Genomic DNA, 22600 nt, shown 5'->3' with positions numbered 1-22600 from the left:
TCAGCATGTTAAGCAATTAGTGTTCTTTACCTTCAATTTAAAGACAAGCAGATACAAGTTGTGCTAAAGTCTAGAGAAAACAGTACAGTTGAAGTCAGATGTTTACATACACTTTAGTCAAATACATTTTAACTCAGTTTTTCACAATTCCTGACATTTAATCCTAAGTAAAAAATCCCTGTCTTAGGTCAGTTAGGATCACAACTTTATTTTAAGAATGTGAAATGTCAGAATAATAGTAGAGAGAATGATTTATTTCACCTTTTATTTCTTTCATCACATTCCAGTGGGTCAAAGTTTACATACACTCAATTAGTATTTGTAGCATTTCCTTTAAATTGTTTAACTTGGGTCAAATGTTTCAGGTAGCCTTCCACATGCTTCCCACAATAAGTTGGTGTGAATTTTGCCCATTCCTCCTGACAGAGCTGGTGTAACTGAGTCAGATTTGTAGGCCTCGTTGCTCGCACATGCTTTTTCAGTCTACCCACAAATGTTCTATAGGATTGAGGTCAGGGCTTTGTGATGGCCACTCCAATACCTTGACTTTGTTCTTAAGCCATTTTGCCACAACTTTGGAAGTATGCTTGGGGTCATTGTCCATTTGGAAGACCATTTGCGACCAGGCTTTAACTCCTGACTGATGTCTTGAGATACTGCTTCAATATATCACAATCATTTTCCTGCCTCATAATGCCATCTATTTTGTGAAGTGCACCAGTCCCTCCTGCAGCAAAGCACCCCCACAACATGATGCTACCACCCCCGTGCTTCATGGTTGGGATGGTGTTTTTCGGCTTGCAAGCCTCCCACTTTTCCTCAAACAGTTCTATTTTTGTTTCATCAAACCAGAGACATTTCTCCAAAAAGTACGATCTTTGTCCCCATGTGCAGTGCAAACCATAGTCAGGCTTTTTATGGCAGTTTTGGAGCAGTGGCTTCTTCCTTGCTGAGGGCCTTTCAGGTTATGTTGATATAGGACTCATTTTACTGTTGGATATAGTTACTTTTGTACCTGTTTCCTCCTTGCATCTCTCAAGGTTCTTTACTGTTGTTCTGGATTGATTTGCACTTTTCGCACCAAAGTACGTTCATCTCTAGGAGACAGAACGTGTCTCCTTCCTGAGCGGTATGATGGCTGCGTGTTCCCATGGTATTTATACTTGTGACTATTGTTTGTACAGATGAACTGGTACCTTCAGGCGTTTGGAAATTGCTCCCAAGGATGAACCAGACTTGTGGAGGTCTACAATTTTTTTTCTGAGTTTTTTTCTTTTGATTTTCCCATGATGTCAAGCAAAGAGGCACTGAGTTTGAAGGTAGGCCTTGAAATACATCCACAGGTACACCTCCAATTGACTGAAATTATGTCAATTAGCCTATCAGAAGCTTCTAAAGCCATGACATTTTCTGGAATTTCCAAGCTGTTTAAAGGCACAGTCAAGTTAGTGTATATAAACTTCTGACCCACTGGAATTGTGATACAGTGAATTACAAGTAAATAATCTGTCTGTAAACAATTGTTGGAAAGATTACTTGTGTCATGCACAAAGTAGATGTCCTAACCGACTTGCCAAAACTATAGTTTGTTAACAAGACATTTGTGATTGGTTAAAAAACGAGTTTTAATGACTCCAACCTAAGTGTATGTAAAATTCCGACTTCAACTGTACCTGACATTGTAGAATTCTACAGTGGGATATATATCTAAAGCCTGGAGTACTTAAACAGTCAAGTTTGGCTGGGAGTCCAGTGGCTAGTTAGAGACCAACAATATTATACGACTTATAGTGCAATATAGAATTTTGAAAGTAGCCCAGTAGAATAAATAAATTAAAGTCTTGTTTGGTGTAGCCTCACATACAATGAAGACAGACAATATTGTGCAATGCAAAACTATTGCAATCCATTCAAATATACAGACATTTAATAAAACTACTAGTCCCCATCTTTCTGTCAAAATATGGATACCAGTCCTTGAGGTATCATATCTTTGCAATGTGTTAATAATGTTATGGCAGAATACTGTATGTCAGTGAAGAAGTCCATTGGCACACTCTCACAACTAGGCAGTCTTAAGACACAAACACAGCAGGTCTTCCAGGGCACTCCTCACTGTCTGGTTTTCTCGGTGACTTGACTTTCACTTTCTTCCTCGGTCCACACACGTTCCTCATTTCATTCTCTCTCTTCAGGACTTGTCATCCCTTCTCTTGTCATCCCTCCTTTTTGTCATCCCTCCTCAGGACTTGAGCCCCATGCGGGCCATCAGCTGTTCATACACCGTCCATGCCATGGCAGCAATCATGGTCCTCCTCAGAGAACGTGGCACCCCACCCCGGAAGAACCCTGAAACCCGTGCTCCTGAGAGAAAGAATGGCACATGTCAACTACTATTAATCAACCCATATGTTTTATTACACAGTGGACACTGTGTGCAGGCTAGAGATCAGTAATAAAACACATAGACAACAGTTTAGCCTGACCCACATACGAACAACGTCAGTATATTATAACAGTGCTATTGCCCTAAGCATAGTGACAACGCTGTATTCAATAAAATACCCAGAGAGATAGTTACATTGTAAATGTATCGCACAGCATCTGCAGTCCTCCTGTACAGATGTGGGCTGACTTGACGTGGGTTTTGACCACGTCAGCTGGCTGGGTGACCAGGGAAAATTAGCCTATCAGAAGCTTCTAAAGCCATGACATTTTCTGGAATTTTCCAAGCTGTTTAAAGGCACAGTCAAGTTAGTGTATATAAACTTCTGACCCACTGGAATTGTGATACAGTGAATTACAAGTTAAATAATCTGTCTGTAAACAATTGTTGGAAAGATTACTTGTGTCATGCACAAAGTAGATGTCCTAACCGACTTGCCAAAACTATAGTTTGTTAACAAGACATTTGTGGATTGGTTAAAAAACGAGTTTTAATGACTCCAACCTAAGTGTATGTAAAATTCCGACTTCAACTGTACCTGACATTGTAGAATTCTACAGTGGGATATATATCTAAAGCCTGGAGTAGCTTAAACAGTCAAGTTTGGCTGGGAGTCCAGTGGCTAGTTAGAGACCAACAATATTATACGACTTATAGTGCAATATAGAATTTTGAAAGTAGCCCAGTAGAATAAATAAATTAAAGTCTTGTTTGGTGTAGCCTCACATACAATGAAGACAGACAATATTGTGCAATGCAAAACTATTGCAATCCATTCAAATATACAGACATTTTAATAAAACTACTAGTCCCCATCTTTCTGTCAAAATATGGATACCAGTCCTTGAGGTATCATATCTTTGCAATGTGTTAATAATGTTATGGCAGAATACTGTATGTCAGTGAAGAAGTCCATTGGCACACTCTCACAACTAGGCAGTCTTAAGACACAAACACAGCAGTGCCTTCCAGGGCACTCCTCACTGTACTGGTTTGTCCTCGGTGACTTGACTTTCACTTTCTTCCTCGGTCCACACACGTTCCTCATTTCATTCTCTCTCTTCAGGACTTGTCATCCCTTCTTCTTGTCATCCCTCCTTTTTGTCATCCCTCCTCAGGACTTGAGCCCCATGCGGGCCATCAGCTGTTCATACACCGTCCATGCCATGGCAGCAATCATGGTCCTCCTCAGAGAACGTGGCACCCCACCCCGGAAGAACCCMTGAAACCCGTGCTCCTGAGAGAAAGAATGGCACATGTCAACTACTATTAATCAACCCATATGTTTTATTACACAGTGTGACACTGTGTGCAGGCTAGAGATCAGTATATAAACACATARWGACAACAGTTTAGCCTGACCCACATACGAACAACGTCAGTATATTATAACAGTGCTATTGCCCTAAGCATAGTGACAACGCTGTATTCAATAAAATACCCAGAGAGATAGTTACATTGTAAATGTATCGCACAGCATCTGCAGTCCTCCTGTACAGATGTGGGCTGACTTGGACGTGGGTTTTGACCACGTCAGCTGGCTGGGTGACCAGGGAAGCCAGGACCCCGGCCAGAATCCCACAGCTGAAGTTAGCCAGGGGKGKGTAGGGAGACGTGCTTATCTCTGGGAGGAAGAAACAGAGAGACACTATAAATTCCACTCCACAKCAAACAATTCACATTGAGACAGATACGTCAAAGTTATCAAATGTGGCTACTAGTGTAACCAGTACTACTGCTCTATGTTTATGTCATCGGCGTCCCCATACTGACATTTCAAAGTGATCGCTCACTAGTGAAACAAATACTAGTGTTGAGCATTAGTGTGGTGTGTGTCCGGTGTCCTGATACTGACCCTGTGGCAGAGTGTTCTTGCCCTGGCTGTAGAACATGACATAGAGGCCTGAGAAGGGAGCATCTCTGAGGAGGGTGGCGGTCAGCCCTGAGAACAGAGCTCRGGGTCCCTCTGTTTGACACACACTGCGCAAAGCKCCTGCCACGCTCACYTAGTTATACCTGCCACTCTGAAACAACAACAGACACTACAGTAAACACCCACACATTAAACAGTACTCATGTAGTTACTGTAATCATACAGTATACAGAAAAGTATTTATCTTTTCCTTCCTGCCCCTCCCCTCCGTCTCTCTAACTGAACATACCTCAAAGCGAGTCTTAATGACAGTGACAGGTAGCATGCAGACCCCTGCCACAGTCCTGGCCCCAGCTCCCAGCAGCACAGACTCCATGGCCCCGGGGCCCTGCTCCAGGAAGTAGTGCTGCTTCAGAGAGTAGTAGGTGCTGAAGTAGATCCCTACGCCGGGGATGGTCCGCACAAATGACTGGAGGAGGAAGCAGAGCAGACATGCTGTCAGAGTCATATACTCAACACACAGATTCAACACAATGATGTGTTTCTATTTATATTATTGATCATAAAGAGAGGCCAACTTACTGGTGAGACCCCCTTCCAAAGTCCTATGAGCTTCTCTGTCCGTACAACACTTAAGAACACAGTCACCATCCCCACTCTTGCTGAACTGAAAGAGCGTAAAAGAGAGAGAAAGCCGTATTAACACACTGTCCTATGAAACGACCCAAAAGTTATTTTGCAACTACGCTTCATTTCAAAATAGCTGACGTGACTGAGTTGGTACTAGCATGCGGGCCATGTGGAACCAGCATMAGTTTTATGACTCTTTGGACTCTCAATGTTCAGATCTACAATCTACAATATTGCTTAGTCAATGAGGCGAGTCAATAGAGTAATGCAATGCTAGTGGGTCTCATGGTCTAGGACAAGACTGTAATCTAGAGCCAGAAAACTTACTACAAACGTAACCTCACCTGATTACTATGTGGAAGTATGTGGACTATGCTGTAGAGGTATTGACTGAGCCAGCTGAAGGCTACTCACCCAGGCTGCATGTTGCTGTGAAGGGTCTGCAGGCGGGTCTTGACCAGGTCCAGAGGCTGGAAGAGCAGGGTGGAGCATGTTCCACTGAGAGAGCCACACATAAAGGCTTTGAGAGCCGGGTGAGCCTGAAGGGAGAGACAAGCAGAGAGGGGAGGAAGGGAGAGTGATAACACCGATCACACACCAGTCACGGTAGAGTGCTCTTCAGTGAGAGCCCAAAGCATGATGGGCCTTATGATTGTTTACGATGGAAAGCTCCAGGCGGAGTGAGTCRTGGGAAATAGGACAAATGCACATACACTCGCTACAGTAATTCACATTACATAAATACCCACACAAGTAGTAAAAACAAACATTCAGACTCAAGAATATGAGTGACTACAACACAAAGCAATGATTGAAAAATTGTGTGTAAATTTAACATGGGACCACGAAGAGAACAGGCAAAAGGGCAAAGGACTCTCCATTGAAAAACTAAGATGCACCAACCCATGAACACGCACACTATTCCCCTCCCTGCAAGTGTCACCCTACATCAGGTATGTGTTATAATGCATTATCATAATTGGCATGCTTAGTTCTCTAAACAATCTGCCAACACAAACATCAACAAAGAACTGGATGGCTGCAGAAAAAGCATCATATACACCATACCCAGTCACTCCAATTTTCACTTGCTGTCATTACAGACAAAAAATAAGACGCCACACACACAATATACAAAACAACACACACATCCCTCCTACAGCCCACATCCCTACCTTCCCCGGGCTACTTTTCAGTGGCTGATCCTGTTTTTCCTGCATTTGTCCCTGTTTTCTTCCCCTCTCTGGCTAAGCTGTTATGAACTGTGGTGGGTTGTCAGGGCAAAAGCCTCCATCCTTCTCTTCACTTCTCTATAAGCTTTCCTCAGTTTCCCTTCACAAAGCAGCTTAATCCACTGGCGTATGTTTCCACTCTCTCTCACACACAACCTCTCAATGCTGCTTCTCTTACTCTACCCCTCATCTTTCTGCTTCCAGCTAATGCACATCTCTGCAAAATGCCATGCGTCATACAATGGAAATGTCAGTGTGTGTGTATGAGCGCATGCGCATGTTTTTGTATGTTCTGGCTTCCATAAAACAACTTATCACAGTTTACATTCTAGAGCATATGTTCTTAGGGTATGTGCTGCTCTAGAACTAGTGTAAAAGTGCTTTTATTTCCTTATCACTGGGCATGAATTCTAGTACATTTCAATGTCCTCAGCTCTGGTAAATGACTTGGTAGTTCCTGTACTGTGATGTAACATTGACAACCTGTACTCCTTCACTGGGAAGGACAACCTGTACTTCACTGAGAAACCCACACTTTCTCAACATGTCCCTGTCCCTCCCTTAATGAGGGTGCTATGGCAACAGCCCCCAACAGGGCTTGCTGACCAATGGCAGTGTTGGCACAGAGGAGGCTTGGCAAAGCCTTGCTCACTTGTTTGGCATGTCTATGAAGATTTAAGGTGGCATACCGGAGTTTGACCTACCTTCAGGGCAGAGGACAATAGAGAACTTGAAAACATAGAATATTCTAGAACAGCCTGAGAAAGTGCATAGTATGAAAGTGTCCTGAAACTTTCATTAGGTTAGAGGAGGGGTAAGGACAACTGGGTCAATCAACTATGTCACAGGATGGTAATGTGATTAACATAGGGGCTGGATTGAGAAAGTAGTCCTGGGTGACCCTGATCCAAAATCACAGCCTGACATAAAATACATGTGAAATCTTAACTGAGATATTAAATATTATAACCCAAGCCCTTAGACCACCGAAACCACATTAATAAAACACTGTACATGTACAACAGTCACTGAAGTTACTCTAGAATTATTGTCCTTCAGACTTTCACCATCAAATACTAAATGATCTATAAAAAACCTACTCACCAGAGACAGTTCCATGGTTATTTTGAAAGTTGAGAATAAATTCCAATCCAATAATGTTGTCCTTATATGATCAAAATCCTCTTTTGTCTTTTCCTCTTTTTGAATCACTTTCTCAGTCCTTACTCTGCCACTGTCCATTCAACTTTTCCAAACGCTCCTGCACAAGAGATTACAAGTGAAGATTTCAAGAATGGGCATTTCATCTGCACAATCCATTACATAACAGACAGAATAACTTTTCAAAACTGATATAGAATGTTACAGGCTGTAACTTAAAGCACGGGTGTTTTGCAATGTTGATACAGTGTGTCCCTTACAGCAGATACTGGAGAGCTGCACTGCCTCTGATTGATCCACCGAGGGGTTGGGGCACTCACCACAGCACAGACCCAATGTAGGAATCACCTGACACACACTATGGTTCCCATTTAAGACACACAGTTACTTATTAACTAATCAAAGATCACCACCCAGCACATTAGCATTACATACACCCTGATCACGCTGCACATGTTTCTCATGAGTGTGTGTGTGCACATCTGTGTGAGTGTGTGTATATGTCTCTGTGTGTGGTGTGAACATGTGTGTATATGTGGAGGGGGCCCTGAAGCCTCATGCTCTCAATAGTTTTTGAGGAGGCACAGGTGGCCAAATTAAGTTTGAAAGTGCTTTACTGTTTTTAATAATGTGTCCAGACTCCAGACCTTTAAATGTTGATATACATTTTTTATGGAATATGTTCTGCATTTCAAGACATTACTTTAAATGGGTACAGACAGACATCTCAATCGGCATACATCTATGTGACTGATTTTGTGAGAGAGTCAAGTGACTCAGCACACATTATATACATTGAAACAGATTAATACAATGAATGACTATTGTTAATGTAACACAGACATCGCTAAATGACTAGGTGCACACTCATTCAGCCAAAACTTAGCACGGGACTGGAATAGGAGTGATTATGATCCGGGGTTATAGAACTGTTGCAGAATCAGGACAGTACAGGAAAGACGGACAGGAATGAATTTGCACTCCCATGTCAACCTCTAATGTACATGTCGACTAACATTCAAGGTAGTTAAAAAATATTTATATTAATTTTAACAAATATGATCAACATTTATCACAGGTCTCACACTAGATAATTTTCAATCATGTTAAACAGAGGCCTACAGTGATCTTCTTTGGAACTATAAGCATCTCAGGATTCCCACGCAGGAATTTTGTCGTTTATGCCTCGTTCTCGTGCTAGTCGGAACTAGGAAACTCTGACAATTCTGACTTGGAAACATGAGCTCTGAGTTTCCAATTTGAAAGTACCAGAATCAACGAATAGTAAGCTCTAATACAAAACCCTAACAATCATGAACAGGATAGTTGTCAGAAGCGTTTCCCAGTCCAACAAAACATTTATACCGAGAATCGTACGTCTAATATTATTTTTATTAATTAGAATGAGAACACAACCCGAAGACAAGTTAGTTATAAAACGTGCACAATGAGAATGGAAACTCACATTTATAATTGCATAGGGCAAATAATTGAACTGGAGAATGGACAAAAGATGTAATCAACAGAAACAGGCATCTGTAATTATTTGATTAAATAATGATTAACAAGCAAGGGCCATTCGCTGAAATATTGTAGCTTACAATAGGCCGTTGTATTAACACAAAATACAAACGACATTCAGTTCTCACCCAAATCTGTCCATCCTTGTGCAATATTCTGTTTAAACCGGTTTAGACTTGCTTTATTATGCCGTTTGTCCTGGGGAACCATTGCAACTGGGATTTTTTTCAGAGTCAAGACTGTCCTCTTGTGGTCATGTCTGAGATCACGTTGCTAAGAAATAAAGACTACAGGACAATATTAGATCAGATAGTCTAGTGTATTGCCAGTTTAAAGAGGCAATCAGCAGTAGACACATTAACGCGAAATCCCAGCCCGTTTCAGTAAACAGCTGAGGGATGGGGCTGGAGGAATGTAACCACTCAAATTCATAGACAAAGCCACGGATGCAAGGACTGACCATCCATGATAACTTTTTTAGTTTTAACCATGTTTAGAGGCCATTTGTTTGTTTACATTTACTTTGAACAATGCTCATAAGGAATTTGTAAATTGTATTCTTTAAGAAATCAAATAATGTAAAATAATGCAGCAAGGTACAATTTTTTTTTAGGTAGTAACTGCTGATTGCCCCTTTAATATGGACATAAAAATTCTCAGGAGTCAATGGTTGCAGTTTAGAAAGCCATCTTTATTGCAATAATACCAACAATTCACAACTCAAGATTTCATTTTTCAGAGCTGCAGAGAAAATGAACGGTACAAAGTTGAGATTTATTTTTTTCTCTTTTATTTTTTGCTTCCAAGTGCGAGAGAAAGAGAGAGTGATCCTTTGTCTGTTATCCATCATTAATAATAACAAATTCCTCTCACTTCCCAGCAGTGTGAGAAAAAAAGGCAACCCTGAGCACAGCCTGCAGGGGTCAGTTCACCCAGACCTAAAGCACCTTCACTCATCTACCTCACCCCATCCCTTAAATACATGGGATTAACACCTGGCCAGGCATTTCAACAGGGAGTCATTTTACCAATCTTTCTGTCAGAGAAAGTAAATATGCCATCAGGATATCATMTGATGTGTTAGACTACGGCGCTGCAAAATTTAACAACCTCCCCCTCATCCCAACATGCTTTATTCTGTTCAACCACCCCTATACCCCGCCAAGCAGTGCTCTGAGAATACAGCGTGTCGTGAGTAATAAAGTACCCCACCACCCCGTAACCGTCGCCCTGCGCATCAATAAAAACATTGATAGTAAAGTAATGCATATAGAAAAATCAATAAGTGGATCCAGGAAAAGACAACCTTGAACAGTAGAATTTGACTGAGGCTTTAGTGTGTGTTGGCATGAATACATAGGAGCCTGCAGTTACTCTGAATTTGTCTTTTCTTGTTTGAGCTGCATCTGCTGTCTATCAATGTCTTCATTTAATGCACAAATGCAGTGGACTATCATTTCTAATCCAGAGTCATAAATCTCAGTGCGAAAATTAGACAACTCAGCACAAATCAAATTCTCAAATTCTTRGTGTGCTTCGTGTGCGTCTATAGATGTATCGTTTTTTTAAGGCCGAAAGCATATTCATGTTTTAAGTACTATCTGCAGCTAAATTAATACGGTACAATTGAGCACATAAACCTCCATTATAAACTGAGGTGAGAGCGAGCAAGAGCCATAATAGACGTGTAGTACTTTCATACTTAACCATCATAAAAACTAAAGCATAGAATACAAATCTATAGATTGCGATATTACTTTGGTCCCCTCGAGTAATCCTTCTTCATTTATTTATATTTATTTCGTTTGTTCTTGCTTCAGTTAGAAAAAGATCCCCAAAACAGGACTATTTCTAATGGAATGTTTCCTTACAAAAATATCATTCATTTTTATTTTTTTCCCAGAGAATGAAGCAAGAGAAAATAAATTTGGCCCACAAGTTTGTATGAGTTATGTCAGTATGGCGATTGTCTGAAGTACTGTTATATTGGCTTATATGGAATACAAGTGTACATAGATTGTCAAGTCTCCTATTAAAGAGAGACTGAGGTCTGGCTGTGAAGTATATTTACTGCCTCTAAATCATACAGTATCATGATGTTTGTGTCCCTCTAAGTGTACTTTATGTGGTATGTGTGGCTTTGTGTGTGTTGTGTATGAATGTTGCAGTTCCATCCTATGGACAGCAGGGAACACTGTGGCTGTTCATTCAGTTTTGGGCTCGGGGGTCTCGCTCTTGGGCTCGCTCTCCTCGTCGCTCTCAATGCCTGCGCGGCTGACAATGCGGCGCATGGTGAAGGGGAGGTCCCCACGCCTGGAACAGAGATGGTAGAGATCAGTGATTAGGGCAGAGAGATCGTGACAGGAGCACAGCACATACCATGGAAGAGAGTCGTGGAGGGCCCTCCCAAAAAATAAAATGGAGGCCCTCTGAGGATATATGATCAGTAATGTAGCAGAGGGAATGTGTTTGAAACATACATTTTAAATGCAAGTATGCTGTGTAGGGTGCTAGTACAGACTGTGTCATTTACAACCGAGTCAGTGCATCAGCATTTAGTCCGGTTGGGTGATGGAGGTGTACGTACCTGAGCTTGCTCTTGAGGGTGCTGACCTCGCGGTTCATGGAGTCGGCTGACTCGGTGGCGTCCTCCAGCTCCCTTTGCAGTTTCCTGCGGTTGGCGTTGGCTCTCTGGGCCTCCTCCTCAGACTCCTCAAGCTGCCTCTTCAGCTGCTTCATACGAGAGTTCAGCTTGTCCGACTACGTACACACACACACACACACAAGCATCAGCATCAAGTACCAAGGTGGATGCTACATATTGGTGGTGGATAGGGTGAGTTCCAAGACAACGTAAAGTACAATGAGATGTAGTGTGAAAGCTTTATGTTAATGTAGTCCATTAAATCATTCACATACATTCAAAATAGAATCACACAGGGGGAAATAGAGACTAAGTTTACTGGTGTAAAGCTGTTGGGCTTGTGTTGAAGCTTGTTTGAGCCCTGACCTGGTCTTTGTACTGCTCTGTGTTGCGTCTCTCGTCGTCCACCGCGAGGACGACCTCCTTTAGCTTCTTCTCTGTGCGGCGCACCAGCTTGGACGCCTGCTGCCTCTCCCTGTGGAAACATACATTTGGGTCACATGGACAGGCTGAAACTTCTACTTAACTTCTCTATGGCTTGTGGGATTTTCACCATCTGATCTCACCCATGCTGCAATTTCAGTAATTTTATGCATTATGCAGAGCACAGGAGATGTGGGTTATCTGAATGAGGATGCAGGTGGTCTAAGGTCAGGCTCAGACCCACTCACCTGGTCTCGATGTCCACCTGCTCCTCCAGCTGGGCGATCTTGGCCTCCAGGGCGGCAATAGTGGCCTTGTACTTGGACTTGACMGTTCCCTCCAGCTCCTGCAGCTTCAGCTTCAGCTCCTTGTTCTGGCGCTCCWSCTGGGAGCGGGCCCCCTCCAGGCGCTGGGAYGTACTGCGCTCTGCCGTCAGCTCCACAGTCATCTGGTCAGTCTGACAGAGACAGGGGGTTAAACTGCCTGACCCACCTTATCATTAGAAGTACACTATCCCAGTCTGTACACATGGGGCATGAAAGTCAATTGCCGTCCTTGGCTGTCCTACCTGCAGCAGAGCTCTCTTCAGCCTATCGTTGACCAGCTCAGTGTTACACTGCTCCTCCTCCAGCTCCTCCTCCAGCTGTGCGATACGAGCCTCCAGTCTCCTTTTCTCCTCCGCAATCAGAGCACTGAGGGGAAGAGGAAAGGGGGGAAAGAAAGATGAGGGGGAGAGAGGAAGGGATAGACATTTAGGTCATTAGAAGCAGAGATAAACAGTAGGTTATGAAAGCTTTTGAAAATGGTTCCTACTTCTTGGCGGCCTGGTTGTTGATCTCATCCTGCAGCTCGTCTCTCTCTTGCTGGGCCTGTCTCTTTACACGCTCTGCAGAAGCCAGCTCCTGGGGGGGGTGGAGTGTGTCAGAACCAAAGCGTGTGCATGGGAGTGGGCCAAATCCTAACTTGAGATAAGCTCTCATAACTAACTTTCCACATTAATCATGATTTCAGTGGAGGATTTGTGCAAAAGTTTGAGAAGTGCAAATACAGTTTCTCACAGTAAAATTTATAAAGAGCTACAGAAGTAGGTTTTGTATTGTTTGGGAGGGCGAGGTGTCAGGTGAGAATAAACCGAGAAACTAGTGTGAGACGCTTAGGTGAGGGGCAGCAGCAGGGCAGACTGACCTCTGTCATCTGGATCATGTCGGCCTCCATGCTCTTGAGCTTCTTCTCGTTCTCCTTGGCCTGGGCCATGATCTCGTCTCTGGACATACGAGTGTCCTCCAGCTCCCTCAGCAGCTCCTTCATCTGGGCCTGGTGGAGAGGGAGAGGTTCAAAGCATATTTCTATCAAACTATTCACCATCTGCATGCATCTTGATTAGAATAGAATGTGGTCATGGTATAAAAACAATAGTCAGAAGCTGGTGATAATTTAATTGGTTGTTACCTGGAGCTTCTTAAGCTGTTTGAGGGCCTCATCACGGTTCTTGTTGGCCATGTCGATGGCTGCCTCCAGCTCCTTCAGGTCCAGCTCCAGCTTCTTACGGGCTGCCACGGCAACAGAGCGCTGCTTCCTCTCATCCTCCAACTCCAACTCCATCTCCCGCACCTGAGGACCAGAGAGATTCAAGCTTTCAATCACTGGACTGCATGTCCCATCATGCAGTGGACAAATAACACAGTAAGGAACCACTACCTGCAAAGTCAAACCTGTAGCTACTAGTGTACCTGTTTGACCAGCTGTCTCTTCTTCTCCTCGCCCATCTCATCTCGTCCTGCCAGGTCTCTCTCGTATTGGGCCTTCATGGCCTGCATGTTGACCTCCAGACGCAGCTTGGCGTCCTCCGTGGCCTGCAGCTCGTCCTCCAGCTCCTCCAGCTGAGTRCTCATCTCCTCCAGCTGCTGCTCCATGCCACGCTTGGACTTCTCCAGCTCGTGTACCTGAAGGAGAATAGTGGAGATTGTGATGAGAAATAGGACTTTGGGACCAGTATGAAAACAGAGGATTTGAATTGATTTCTACCTAGAACAATTCAACCCCCCCCCCCAAAAAAAAGTGACACTAGGCTGTCTTACACTCTTGCCAACGTCGTCCTTGGAGGAGACCAGGTCCTCCATCTCAGCACGGAGCAGCTTGTTGGCGCGATCCATCTCATCCTTCATGTCAATGAGGGATTCCAGCTCGCGGGTCAGAGCCAGGGCCCGGGTCTCCTTTTCCCTGGCCTCAGCCTCAGCCTTGTCCCTCTCCTCAGCATAGCGGCATGAGATGGTCTTCTCCTCAGCCAGCATCTAGAAGTAAAATGGAGGAATGTCATACTATACTTCAAGACCTAGATTTTTCCCTAATAGTTATGGATCTTCAGAATCAACTCTTCCAAGTAGTTTACCCCCCCAGTTTGAGTGAATTGTTGACAGTAACCAGGTTTCCTAGAACCTTTACGCGAGTAAAGTACATGTCTGGTAAATAAAATATTTAAAAAAAGTGACAACAGGCCTGATGGAAACAGCAAATCTGTCGACAACTCAAAATACACTAGACAAGATGTGATCTTTTTGTGTCTAAAATGAATTATGCGAGAAATGGTGAAACACCTTTATGCACAAATATTGATATAGTAACCAGCATATCGAAGTAAACTTGGAGTAACGCAATGACGTGTGGTCCTCCCACTACGACTCGGGAAAGCATACAGTTTTACTAGGTTAGATGAAATAAGTTGGGATGAATTTCACAGGGTGGTGAAAGTGCATAGTAATGAGCTTGATGCTCCTTTCCAATAAATATTGAGGGTCTTATTCTGGTGACATGGTCGATGCTTGGCTGCCGTTTAACAAATAAAAATCTTAACTCTGTCCATAATAACCTTTTGTAGGCAGCTTACCCGCACTGTATCGGCGAGCTGTTGGCTAAKGCGCCCGTATCAAGGCCAGAGCGGGCACATTCGTTGTAGAACGCCCCCACAAAAATTAGGACAAAACCAGTAGTACAGTTGAACATGTCATGAAAACCCATTTAACATAACTTTCTTTTTTCCCCCTCGGTACATGGGAATTTACCCACAAAAGTAATTTTTATGTGCACCATGTCATCACGTACAGCCTTTGATTCACAACAAGTCAATTTGATGGAAACATCTCTGCTGGTAAAATGCATATATTGTTTTTATGCAGATTTTTGAATATTTGCATGAAAATCTATCACCAATTGGATGGAAACCTAGCTAGTGTTACTACTAACCTGGTCGAACTTCTTCTGCTTCTTCTCCAGGTTGGTTACGATCTGTCTGAGGTGGTCCTGGTCCACCACCATGTCGTCCAGCTCCTGCTGCAGACGAGTCTTGGTCTTGTCCAYTTTCTCAAAGGCACTGCACTTCTCCTCCATCCGCTGGCCGAGKCCCTCCAGGTCCCTCTGCAGCCTCTTCTTCCCCTCCTCTGCGCTCTCCAGACAGCCCGCCTCCTGCTCAGACTTCTTCTTAATCTCTGCCAACTATAGGGGGACACCGCTTGTCACTCAAACATTCTGTGGTGCGGTTTATGGTTCTAGTGATGTGTTGAACAAAAACATTCTAATAGCACATTTGCATCAATCCAATGTTAAGGTGTATGTTGCTGTAAGTGTGTATACCTGAGCCTGCACGGTGAGCAGCTGCTTCTCCACATTCCTCTTGCCCTCCTCCTCCTCCTCCAGCTGTTCTCTCAGAGTGTTCTGTTCATCCTCCAGCTGACGCAGACGAGTGCCCATGGACAGCTTCTGACGAGTCTCCTCCTGGAGCAGCTCCTGTAGGTAGAAGAGAAAGACCGGCACAGTTATAGCAGCTTAATGACTGAGCTTTTACAACCATGACAAAACTAGTGCAATATTGAATACRTGGATCTGTTGTAGTCTATGGAGTACTGTACCTGCACATCCTGCAGCTGAGACCCCACAGTAGAGCAGTCCTTGGACGCTTTGATGGACTTACCCTCCACCTCACTGAGCAAGCCATTGACAGTCTCCAACTCAGCCTGGGGAGGAACACAAGAACCAAAATAGTCATCAACACGGGCCTTACAGCTAGTGTACAGGCCARATGCTCCAAATCMTACCRGAAAMGAYATTAATYGTACTYTACCTGCATCTTGGCCACTCTRTCTGCCAGCTCAATCCTCTGGCGCTCGCTCTCTCCGTGTTTGACCTGTAGCTCTTGGACCTGGCCCTCAGCCTTCTTCCTGCGGTGCTCAGAGTCTCCRTTCCCCTGCATCAGGGTCTGCAGCTCAATGGCCAGCTCGTTACGCTCACTCTCCAGGGCCTGCTTAGTCTTGTCCACCGACACCTTGTTCTGTTAGGGGAGGGGGGACAAAACACCAGGGGTCAGTGCATGTACAGATGCTGTAATACACAGGAATTCTTGAGGGTGTGTGTGTGTGTGTGTGTGTGTGTGTGTGTGTGTGTGTGTATATATATATATAAATAACTCACTCTCTTGGCCTGCTCCAGTTGCTCGTTGAGCTCGTCAAAGGCCTGGCTATGTTTCAGTCTCATCTCCACCACCTGCTGCTCGTGGACCTTGGCTTCATCCTCTAGAACCTTCTTCAGCTGGTTCACCTCAGTCTCACGCTTTGTCCTGACAGACAGAAGTATAGAAACAAAGGAAAGAGGGAATTGGAAATTGTCAGATTGTGCGCTACGCTAAATACTGGGAAACAAGGAAAATAAACGAATTTGAGAGTCTGAGAATTGTCAACAACTCATTAAATAATTTTTCTAGAAGGTCAACATGAAGGCATCTAAATAGCATCCACTATGTGTCATCGTATTTCACAATAACCAGTTTCATTGAAACACAGTAGCCGACTACGTAACTGATCTCCTCCGGGTGTCAGTACCTGAGCTCTTGCTGGGCAGCGGTGGAGTCCAGTGTGTCCTCCAGCTCAGTCTTGAGGGCCTCCAGCTCCTCTCCCAGGTCCCTGCGGTTCTTCTCAGCCTTGGTGCGTGCGGCCCTCTCTAGCTCCAGGTCCTCCTGCAGCTCAGACAGCTGGGCTTCCATCTCCCGGATCTTCTTTTGGGCCAAGTTCTTCTGGGCTGCCTCCTCCTCAATCCTGAGGGGAGGAGGAGGAAAATGGAGGGTGTAATAACATTCATTATGCCATGAAAATACAATTTACAGAGTGATCACACTAAAGCCACCATGTATGTATGTATGTATGTATGTATGTATGTATGTATGTATGTATGTATGTATGTATGTATGTATGTATGTATGTATGTATGTATGTATGTGATTGATTGCAGAGATCCCACCTGGCCAGGGCTGCCTGCAGCTCCTCCTCCTTCTTGGCCAGCTGGGCGCGGAGCTCAGCGATCTGGGCCTGCAGCTCAGCTATCTGGTCAAGGAGATCAGTAGAGTCTCCCTCCAGCTTACGCCGGTTCTTCTCCAGCTCCTGACGGCCCTTCTCCTCCCTGCGCAGGCGGTCTAATAGAGAAGGAGAAAGTGTTAWGGAGAAATAWYAGCAACTTGGTCAACATGGTGTGTGCTCCACCTACCCTCTAGGTCAGTGATCATGGCCTCGTGTTTGTTCTTGAGTTTCTGAAGGCTCTTGGACTTCTCCTCCTCCTCAGTCAGGTTAGAGGTGAACTCAGAGATACGCTCCTCCATTAGCTTTTTCTCCTGTGAGAAACACACAACACAACCAGGAGTTCACAACACAATTCTATCCATCCATACACCCATCTGCCCATTGGTTGTATACGGACCTTCATGAGTTTGTTGTTCTGGTCTTCAAGAACCATGACGTCCTCCTCGATCTTCTTCAGCTTGGAGTCTGTGGTCACCTTCTCCAGCTGCAGTCTCTGCCTGGCAGCCTCCTCCTCATCCAACTGCTGCTCCAGGTCCTACACACACACACAGGAGGGGAAAGACTTAGTACAATGTGTACCTGCCATGCTGCACACAAAGTGTGTGTTGGTTTGTGTGTGTGTCCTCACTGTGATGTTCTGCTGCATCTTCTTCTTCTCTGTGTGCAGATGTGTGGCTCTCTCCTCCTCCTCCTCCACTCTGGCCTCCAGGTCATGAAGGATCTCCTCCAGCTCCTGCTTCTTAGCGGCCAGACGGGCTCTCATCTCCTCAGCCTCGGCACACAACTCAGTCTCAGCCTGCAGCTGCTCCTGCAGGGCCTGCTTCTCGGCACTCAACTGGGGGAGACAGACAATATGGTGTTACGGGTTCATGAATGCATTTTCAAGTTAGCTTCAGCAATTATTGTTTCATTATAAAATCAACATGTCACTTCAGGGCTGTTTCAGTGATGGAGGGCCTCCATCTTACCTGGTGCTGTTTGACCTCCATCTCCTGCAGCTGTATCTCAGCATACTCCTGCCTCTCCTTCACCTTGCTCAGCTCATCATCCTTGGCCTGCATCTCCTCCTCCTGCCTGCTCACCTGCAGCAGGGGCTTCACCTGGGGGAGAGGGACAGTTCAGAGGAGAAGAGAAAAGGCAGTTGTACGTCAGTATTCCCCGGGGGTTTGTCTCAGTCGAGTAGCATTGTATAGGAACATGATGAGCATAAGTATAATGTGTACCTTGGTGAAGAGTCTCCACCACTGCCAGTTCCTGAGTTTGAGGTAGGCTGAACAGTTCCTCTGGATCACCTTCATGGCAGTCAGCTGCTGCTGTCTCCTGGCAAAGGCCCTGCAGAGCAAGCGGAGAGAGAGAGCGAGAAACACTTTGGTATCTTCTAAATACAGTTATAAGACATGAATCAGAACGTTTCCACTGCAGCCATATGATAGACAGTTGGAGTCAGGGGGTCTCCTTACTTGCGGGCCACGTAGCCTCTGCACCAGGCCTGGAAGCTGATGATGACYTCAGTGATCTTCATGTCTCTCTCCTCCTCCAGGTGAGCCAGCACTCCAGCCCTGAAGAACACCTTACTCTGACCAATCCTGAACAGGTTGGGATCCAGCTCCAGGCTTTTGATCTGACAGAAGGAGGGTGAGGTATACAATCAGCTAAACTGAAACATTCATCTCTTCATTCTAAATGAGTGACAATGTTCTAGAACAAGATATAATGCCCTTCTCTCTTACCATGAGCACACAGGCCTGTTTGCCATCCATGAAGCCCTTTGGGATGGAGTTGGGAGTGAGGATCTCATACCTTAGAGACAAAAAGTAAATGCATGGATCATCAGTTGGACTCAACTCACTAAATGCAACATACACAGCATGATGCAACAATAGGAGGTTAAGTTGGGGAACTGGTGAAAATAGACATTTGTATACAGAGACAATGGGAGTGTTTAAGTGACCTCTGTCTGAACTCCTGGAAGACGATGCGGTTGGGGAAGCCCTGTCTGCAGATACGGATCCCCTCCAGAACACCATTACACCTCAGCTGGTCCAGAACCAGGTGGGGGTCTAGCTTACCAGCCTGTAAGGGAGGGAAGAAAGGGAACATGTTTAGATGTGTAAATAAAAAAAGCTGCCAAGAAATCACCACTAGCATAAGCTGTGGGTGCCGATGATGCGTACTGTGTTTGAGGGCATCTTTTTTTTTGAGAGAAACTATTGTTTGGATGTTTTCACTGGTGGAGTTGATCTACTGGTACCTTCTTCTCGTGGTTGGGGATGATGCAGCGGACGAAGTTGGGGTTGGTGTTCCTCAGAGTGGCCATGAGCTTGGACAGCTGCTCCTTGTAAAGCTGGCCCACCGTGCGGAACATGCCCTTACGGGTCTTAAAAGCACCAGGCATCTCAGACATCCCTGCAACCTTATCCAGGCCCACGATACGATCCACTGAGAGGGGGAAGGCGGAGAAAAGAAAAAGAGGAGAGGAGAAAGGGTGATGTGAGATAGGAGTCTTTCACATTTGAGGATATCCAACCAGGCAAACTCCACACAGTGAAAACAAACCACAACATTAAACACATGAAGCAGAGTATAATGGCGATAGGGGGATCCCATCTCTCCATGTGGGATGGCGAGAGAGATGACTGACGGGTTCAAAACCAGTGATACCACAACACTGGGTGAAAGCAGAGAAGATAAATACAGTAGGAAGGGGGATTTGCGGATTGAGAGGGGTCACAAAATGCCAGTGAAGCGTGGGGGGAGGAGGGAATCACACTAGAACGAGACACAACTCGATGCAGTGAGTGAAGGGTGTGTGTGTAGGTAACTGCTTACACTATGCGACCATCTTAATATGTAAATATGTGGTGCGAACCGACATACTATGTGGAAATCAACGTTTGTGACAAACTGTGCATTTGTGGGCATGTTTTTATTGGTGACGACGGAACCAAACCCATGCAGTATATACCCATTGCTGCAGTACCCATGAGCAACACCAGGGGTCCCAAACCACACTATTACACAGAGGGAGAGAGGAGAGTCCAATGAAAGTGCAACAAGTGGTAGATCTCACTGCACTCAGAGCTGGGGGACGGTCATTACAACCCCTTGTAAAAATAGATCTGATAAATCAACATTGAGCCACAGGGAAAACAGGGTATGAGTACAGGATAAAAACATAGGCAGTTGATGCTGAGATGAGGGAAAGGTTCATATTAGAGTGAAGAGAAGGATGAGCAGAATGAGTAAATAAAGGAGACTGAAATTATGAAAAAGAAAGTCACCTGAATCTGAGTGGAGAAAAGGAAAACGCTGATAAAAATAAGCTCTCTGAGACCTCTGTACCTCTGAGACCCAGTAAGAGGGAGAATAACAGACAAAAATGGGCCATACAGAGGAACAGATGGATAGAAATCAAAACAGAGTGAACGGGTAAGAACAAAGGTCCAGACACCAGACATTGGATACGAGACAAGAGAGAAAAGTGGATATGAGACAGGAAGAGACCCTTCACTGAAAACATAGCAGCAATTCCCAGCATGAAGGTTAATCCACTTAAGTCTGTTCTTCTTTCTGGTTGCTAACTCCATATCATTGGCTGCACTCACCGTCCTTCCACAGTTCAGACACAAACTTGTCAGTGGACTGGTTGAGCAGCGTGGCCACGTTGTCGTTCAGAGGGTCCATGTTCTTCATCAGCCACTCGTCAGCCTTGTAGTCCACCTGAGGAGACGGCACACCATATAGACAATAGTATTACACAAGGTTTGCCTGGGACATGATGTCCAAGGGCACACAGTTTAAGCAGAGTCTAAACTTCGCCTTCATTACTGGTCCGTTTACCTTGCCGGCGTAGTGAATGATGCAGAAGTCAGCCTCATCTTTCAGTTTCTTGGGCTTGTGGAACTTGGAGTGGGTGCCRTGCTCCTGCAGGACCTTCTCCACAAAGCTCTTGTCAGTGGCTTTGGGGAACCAGCACTCCTCATCCAAAAGGGCCAGGATACCAGGGGGGCTAGCCTGAGGGAGAGCAGAGAACAAGGCTTACAGGGAGACCAGGGAGCCTGGAGGGGCAGCATAGCATGGGACTGAACTGAAGGAGATGGAGGGAGGAGGAGAGAGAACGGGAGGTGGCAGGTGGAGAGATATGGGAGAAAGGGATGAGACTGTAGGAAGTGAGAGGTTAACCAGGAGTTACATACAGGGAAGGGTGGAGTGAGAAAGGGAGTATACAGTACATGATTAAAGGTAGGGAGATACAAAGGGTCAGAGGGGTAGACTCACAGGCTTCTCAATGAGGTCGATGCAGGGCTGCAGGTCCAGGCCGAAGTCTATGAAGCTCCACTCGATGCCCTCCCTCTGGTACTCCTCCTGCTCCAGGATGAACATGGTGTGGTTGAACAGCTGCTGCAGCTTCTCGTTGGTGTAGTTGATACACAGCTGCTCAAATGAGTTCAGCTAGAGGAGAAAGAGAAAATGTCAGAAAGTGCATTCACCATCATGAACAAATACTAAGAGGCTCAAGTGTCTATTTGTCCCCTTTTCCTAATCTGCAGTGATGTGAAAGAACTAGACAGGTGAAAACAGATTCCCTGTAGGCATCCACCCCCATCTGTCTTTCTAGATAAGAGGAAATGGCGAGAGAAGAGGAAATCACTTTAAACAAATACACCCTCTGGGTCTTACTCAAGACATTGTAATCGCTTTGGTCTCTCTCCAGTTTACCTCAAAGATCTCAAAGCCAGCGATGTCCAGGATGCCGATGAAGGAGGCTCCCTGTCTCTTGGTCTTGTCCAGGGCTTTGTTGATCCTCATCACCAGCCAGCGGAACATCCTCTCGTAGGTGGCCTTGGCCAGGGCCTCCACTGCAAACTCAGCCTGTTCCTGGGTCTGGGCCTTCTGCACGTAGTCCCTGCCCACCTTGATACGGGGGGACAGGATGGCACGGGTGAAGTCTGTCACGCTCATGCCCATCAGGTGGCACACCTTCTGAGCAGCTGTGACAGGGAGGGACGGGGGACAGAGAGACAAGACATAGGGGTGAGAGGGAGGGATCCCCCCAGGGAATAACAGTTTGATGCCTACAGGAGTGCATGGAACTAGACTTTGAAACCAAAAATAAATAACTTCTAAGCTCGCTTTGAGGCAAGCAACACTGAGGCATGCATGAGAGCATCAGCTGTTCCGGACGACCGTGTGATTACGCAGCCGACGTGAGTAAGACCTTTAAACAGCATTCACAAGGCTGCGGGGCCAGACGGATTACCAGGACGTGTGCTCCGGGCATGTGCTGACCAACTGGCAGGTTTCTTCACTGACACTTTCAACATGTCCCTG

General features: G+C 45.2%; 1 protein-coding gene and 1 pseudogene across 2 annotated transcripts in view; both read right to left on the bottom strand.

Moving 5' to 3' along the window:
• Positions 1–3217: 3217 nt before the first annotated feature.
• LOC112069610 (mitochondrial glycine transporter B-like) lies at positions 3218–9082 on the bottom strand (annotated as a pseudogene).
• A 1369-nt stretch (positions 9083–10451) lies between these two features.
• The window catches only part of LOC112069609 (myosin-9), a 33587-nt gene continuing 21438 nt past the window's right edge, over positions 10452–22600 (bottom strand). For both annotated transcript variants that reach the window (XM_024136950.2, XM_024136951.2), the window contains 30 exons: positions 21989–22260; positions 21548–21721; positions 21110–21283; positions 20875–20989; positions 19521–19708; positions 19221–19342; positions 19000–19069; positions 18730–18890; positions 18493–18601; positions 18238–18369; positions 17898–18104; positions 17667–17804; positions 17457–17580; positions 17214–17385; positions 16799–17011; positions 16392–16536; positions 16045–16251; positions 15833–15937; positions 15558–15710; positions 15171–15419; positions 14009–14221; positions 13661–13873; positions 13380–13541; positions 13116–13244; positions 12744–12832; positions 12499–12622; positions 12179–12387; positions 11874–11982; positions 11451–11623; positions 10452–11176 (listed from right to left, as the gene is read on the bottom strand). In XM_024136950.2, the coding sequence (XP_023992718.1) occupies positions 11068–11176; positions 11451–11623; positions 11874–11982; positions 12179–12387; positions 12499–12622; positions 12744–12832; positions 13116–13244; positions 13380–13541; positions 13661–13873; positions 14009–14221; positions 15171–15419; positions 15558–15710; positions 15833–15937; positions 16045–16251; positions 16392–16536; positions 16799–17011; positions 17214–17385; positions 17457–17580; positions 17667–17804; positions 17898–18104; positions 18238–18369; positions 18493–18601; positions 18730–18890; positions 19000–19069; positions 19221–19342; positions 19521–19708; positions 20875–20989; positions 21110–21283; positions 21548–21721; positions 21989–22260 (4760 nt within the window). In that variant the 3' untranslated portion in view covers positions 10452–11067. The remainder of the gene's footprint in view (positions 11177–11450; positions 11624–11873; positions 11983–12178; positions 12388–12498; positions 12623–12743; positions 12833–13115; positions 13245–13379; positions 13542–13660; positions 13874–14008; positions 14222–15170; positions 15420–15557; positions 15711–15832; positions 15938–16044; positions 16252–16391; positions 16537–16798; positions 17012–17213; positions 17386–17456; positions 17581–17666; positions 17805–17897; positions 18105–18237; positions 18370–18492; positions 18602–18729; positions 18891–18999; positions 19070–19220; positions 19343–19520; positions 19709–20874; positions 20990–21109; positions 21284–21547; positions 21722–21988; positions 22261–22600) is intronic.

Source organism: Salvelinus sp. IW2-2015, unplaced genomic scaffold (assembly GCF_002910315.2).
Source record: "Salvelinus sp. IW2-2015 unplaced genomic scaffold, ASM291031v2 Un_scaffold1058, whole genome shotgun sequence".
Taxonomy (NCBI): Eukaryota; Metazoa; Chordata; class Actinopteri; order Salmoniformes; family Salmonidae; genus Salvelinus; species Salvelinus sp. IW2-2015.
The sequence above is the reverse complement of the archived record's forward strand: the minus strand, read 5'-3'. Positions and strand labels throughout refer to the sequence as shown.